This window comes from Penicillium hordei (genome assembly GCF_028827395.1).
Source record: "Penicillium hordei strain IBT 12815 chromosome Unknown utg000004l_segment0_segment0, whole genome shotgun sequence".
Classification (NCBI taxonomy): Eukaryota; Fungi; Ascomycota; class Eurotiomycetes; order Eurotiales; family Aspergillaceae; genus Penicillium; species Penicillium hordei.
The window spans coordinates 1716094-1720349 of NW_026623145.1; the positions used below are offsets into that span (position 1 = coordinate 1716094).

A 4256-nucleotide genomic window follows, 5' to 3' on the forward strand; every position below is an offset into this window, starting at 1 on the left:
AAATAAGCTTACTATCTAAACTTACTTTAGTAATATAATTGAATCTATAATATCTTTTATATAACCCTTCTCGAATCTTAGAAAAAACTATCTAGAAAAGATAATAAATCTCTATTAATACCTAATTTAAAAGATAAAGAAGAATATAAGATTAAAAAAATATATAATAAAAAATAAATTAAAAATAAAAAATACTTCTTTATTAAATAGAAAGGATAGTCTTTAAAATATAATTAATAGATTCTTTAAAAAGATATAAAAAATATAATTAAAGTAATATACTTTTATTAAAAGCGGAAAAAAGAGAAAAAAACTTTAGTTACTATAAAGAGATAATAAAATTACTATAAAAGATAAAGGAAAACCGATTAATAAGTATAAAAGAAGATACTAAAATAGTAATATAATAAAAATATCTAAAAATATAACTAAGCCTACTCTTAAATCTCCTCTAAAAGAATAAAGAAATCTATTATAGCTTACTTCTCTATCTTATATCCTTTAATAGAAGTATTATTATTTATATCTAAATCTAAATTATCTTAAGCCTTACGAATCTTCGCTTAGATATCTTTAAAAAATACCTACTTCGCTAGGGTCTATAGGATATATCCTTTATCCTTAAATAATAGATATATAAGTCCCTTAAAAAAATAGGCTACTCTTTACTTCTAGATATTAAAGAAATTAGAGGCGGCGATAAAGAGAAATATAAATTAGCGGTTTATAAGAAATATATTATAATTAATATAGGTTTACTACCGAAATTATAATTAGAGAACGCCGAAACCTTTATTTAAAACTATCTTATTATATACTTTAATCTAGGCTTTATTACTATTATAAAGTAGAAGACGGCAAGTAGGCTGTAAGAAACGGCCGCAAGTGGGGCCGTTCTTGGCCGTCGATTTGCCAGTGTTTAACCACCGAATCTTGAAGTAATAAATTAAACTACGAAGTAGATATCTGATAAAAAGAAAGCTTTGGATTCGACTTCATCATAATACATGTAGTAATAATGCTCCGGCTTCCGGAAAGACAGGGCGGTAGCACATAGCAAGGTCCTCGTATTCTTAGGGTTTCTTGAGGACATGTAGCGATAAGACAGGTAGCAATAATGTTCAGGCTTCCAGAAAGACATGGTTGCAGCACTCAGCAAGGTCCTCAGCCGTGAATATGATGTTTTTTTCCCTCGTGTTAGGGGCCGGCTGCCGGCGCATGACGGATTCGAAATCTAGTTCTAGCGGAGCATTCTGAACATCTCTTGAGGTAACAACGATCTCGTGGACTGCTGAATGACGCAGAACTATAGGGGAGCTCGTTTGGGATAGCGTAGGATTAGATAGTAGAATACGCTGGGCCTCCGCCTGTAGTCCACGGGTGACTCTGCGGGTGGTTGGTCTGAGACTGTAGAGTTTTACGGTGACTCTGCGTTCAGGGGACCTTCGGATGTGAAAGAGTATAACCATGTTGACTCTGTAGTCGGAATTTGAGAACCACCAATGCGAATCGGCTCGTAGTTGTGCTTCTGATTCGGAAAGACCCGTCTCAATAACGAGCGAAGGCCACTCCTTATCGGTAAAAGCATCCCGCGACGGAGTAAGGGACTGGTCGGCTTCTTTCTCGCATGATGTTCCGCGGTACCGGGTAGCCGCATTCATAGTGTAAGCTCTCGAACAAATTCCCATGTCAAGTAATTTCTCGGCGAGTTCGAGTGAAAATGACTGTGTCACGCGCTCATGCGCTCCTGAAGGCTTTATTCGAATAACCGCTCGCTGGCGCTGTGTGTCGAGTGTCAATCTATAGGGAACCCCCTTAAGGGGATTTCGATCTTCACCGATAAGCTCCTGCACTTGCTGGGATAGATTCGACACGATGATAAACTGATTCGAGTAAGACGTATCGGAGTTGAGTTGAAGATAGACTTCGTTCGCAGTTTCTTGAAGGGCAGAAATAGAAGGGGCAGACAACACCACAGCACCCGGGATTTTGAATGGCAGGTGCGCTTCATAGTCCTCCGCTGCCTCATCCGGTGAGAGTGACTCGGGACTGCCGGTAGTCTTCGCTGACTCGGCGTCCTTTGTATTCAGGGAGAAGGAGGATACCGTTGATGGGGATAGCATGTTGGCTTAATGAGGGCGTGTGAGCAAAGAGAGATGAAGCAGAAGTAGAGACGCAAGAGGACGGTTAATGGAGGGGAACGAGTAGGTAGCGTTATCGATAAGCGTGAGGCAGCAACATCATTATGCGATATGGGCAGAAGTAAAGTACTATCCCGTGACGTAGGTCTAGCGTAGGCCAGCAGACGTAGGAAGGTGACACGCGTGCCGTCATATAAAATACTAGTTAATTTATACTCTTTATAGTAAGCCTACTCTAAAATATTAAAGGATTTATAGAGCTTTATTATCTTCTTAGCGACTATTTAATAAGTCTCTATAGAATATAGCTATTCTATCTCGCTATTATCTCTTTTAATACTATTAATATTAATCTAGTCTAGTTAAAATATCTTATAGGCCTATACTAGTATATTACTTAGATTCTAATAATCGCCGAGTATTATAATCGCGGCCTAAGAATTATGAGCCGTTATCTCTATATATAAAAATTAGTAAAACCTATAGAAATATATATTAAAGCGTAGCTAGAATAGACTACGATATCGCCCGTCTATAGGCACCTAGGAGGTGCCTATCGCCCGTCTATAGTAGGCGGTAGGCTATTTAGATTTTCGAGTGCCCGTCTATAACGCCTAAGGCCTACGGGTATACCTATCCCGGGTATACCTACTATACCTACTATTATATAAAGTTACCTAAAATAGACGTATAACTCGCTAACTTTATATAATAAATAACTATTATTTATACCTATTTTACTAACTCTATATAAAATCGCGGTTTTAATCTATAATATCTATAAATTTTACTAAAATATCTAAGTATATAAGAAACTAATATATATATAATATAACTTATAATAAATTTTTAATCGAAATATATTATATTATATAGTATTTTTATTAACTTATTAAATTATATTATAATAGTTTAAAGATATATATTTAAGTTAGTAGTATATACCTACTATTTTCTATAAATAAAATACTACTTATAGATTCTACTTTATCTCTTACTTTAGTATATTTCTTATAGATAGATTAAAAATAAATTAGTATAATTCTTATTTTATAAACTTATATTATTAAATTATATTAATTATATTATTAAAAGACTTATATTATTATTCTAGGAGTTTTAAATCTTTCGATTATAATTTAAAATAGATATTTAGGTATATATTTATAGGTATATCTATAGATACGCTTATAAATAAAGATATTTATAGCTAATTAGCTTATAATAGATAGTAGATCTATACTTAATTTACGATTTATTAGATCTATATAAAATACCTCTTTTACTAGTAACCCCTATTTTATATAGTTATAAGTTACTTATTATAAGTTTAGATTACTTACTCTCCTTTAATTATTAAATTATTCTTTATATTATATTAATTATATTTTAATCTAGTATCTATATTATAAAGCCTTTTTTATTTCTTTCGAGCTTCTAATTAGATCTCTCTTATATTATTAATATATTTAATCCTAATTTTAATCTAAATATTAATCCTAGTCTTTTTAATAGCTAATAGACTTTTATATTAGTAATAGAGTCTAAGTTTATTTAACTAGTTATTTTTAACTATTCTTTTAAATATATTAGCCTTAATCGGAGAAAATAGTTTATTCTTTATAACGCGATAAATAATATATCTAAAGTAAAGTTTATCGAGTAGTAGTATATTATAATATATAGTAGCGGTACTAAAATATAAAAAAGACTATAATAAAATATAAAATATATATTAAATATCTAAAAGAACTTTAACTAGATAGTATTGTTACGGACGTATCCGTCACCAATCAGTGGCGACCTACTAGGCATACCAATGGGCTATCGAGAGCCAACTAGCAAGATCTATTAGTAGATCACGTATAAGCTTACTAAGTAAGAGCATGATCCGCCCTAAGCGGATCCACCCCGTAGAGGATTTCCGATATATAGGTTACTCTACGTACTAGATAACCGATATACTAGGAAATACGTGACCGTGACTCCTACGTCGACTCTAGGAGTATACGTAGAAGTATACGGTGACTCCCGAATATACTCTAGGAGTATACTAGGGAGTAGGGAACGAAGGATATATAAGGATACTCCCTTATATACTTAGTTTAGTTCTTT

At 32.8% G+C, this 4256-nt stretch overlaps 1 protein-coding gene across 1 annotated transcript; it reads right to left on the reverse strand.

The window, feature by feature from the left end:
* Nucleotides 1-1121: 1121 nt before the first annotated feature.
* On the reverse strand, nucleotides 1122-2123 carry N7537_007910 (uncharacterized protein; the record flags this gene model as incomplete). Its single annotated transcript, XM_056898965.1, has 1 exon — nucleotides 1122-2123. The coding sequence occupies one exon, from the start codon at nucleotides 2121-2123 to the stop codon at nucleotides 1122-1124; it is 1002 nt and encodes a 333-aa protein (XP_056751041.1).
* Nucleotides 2124-4256: the final 2133 nt, after the last annotated feature.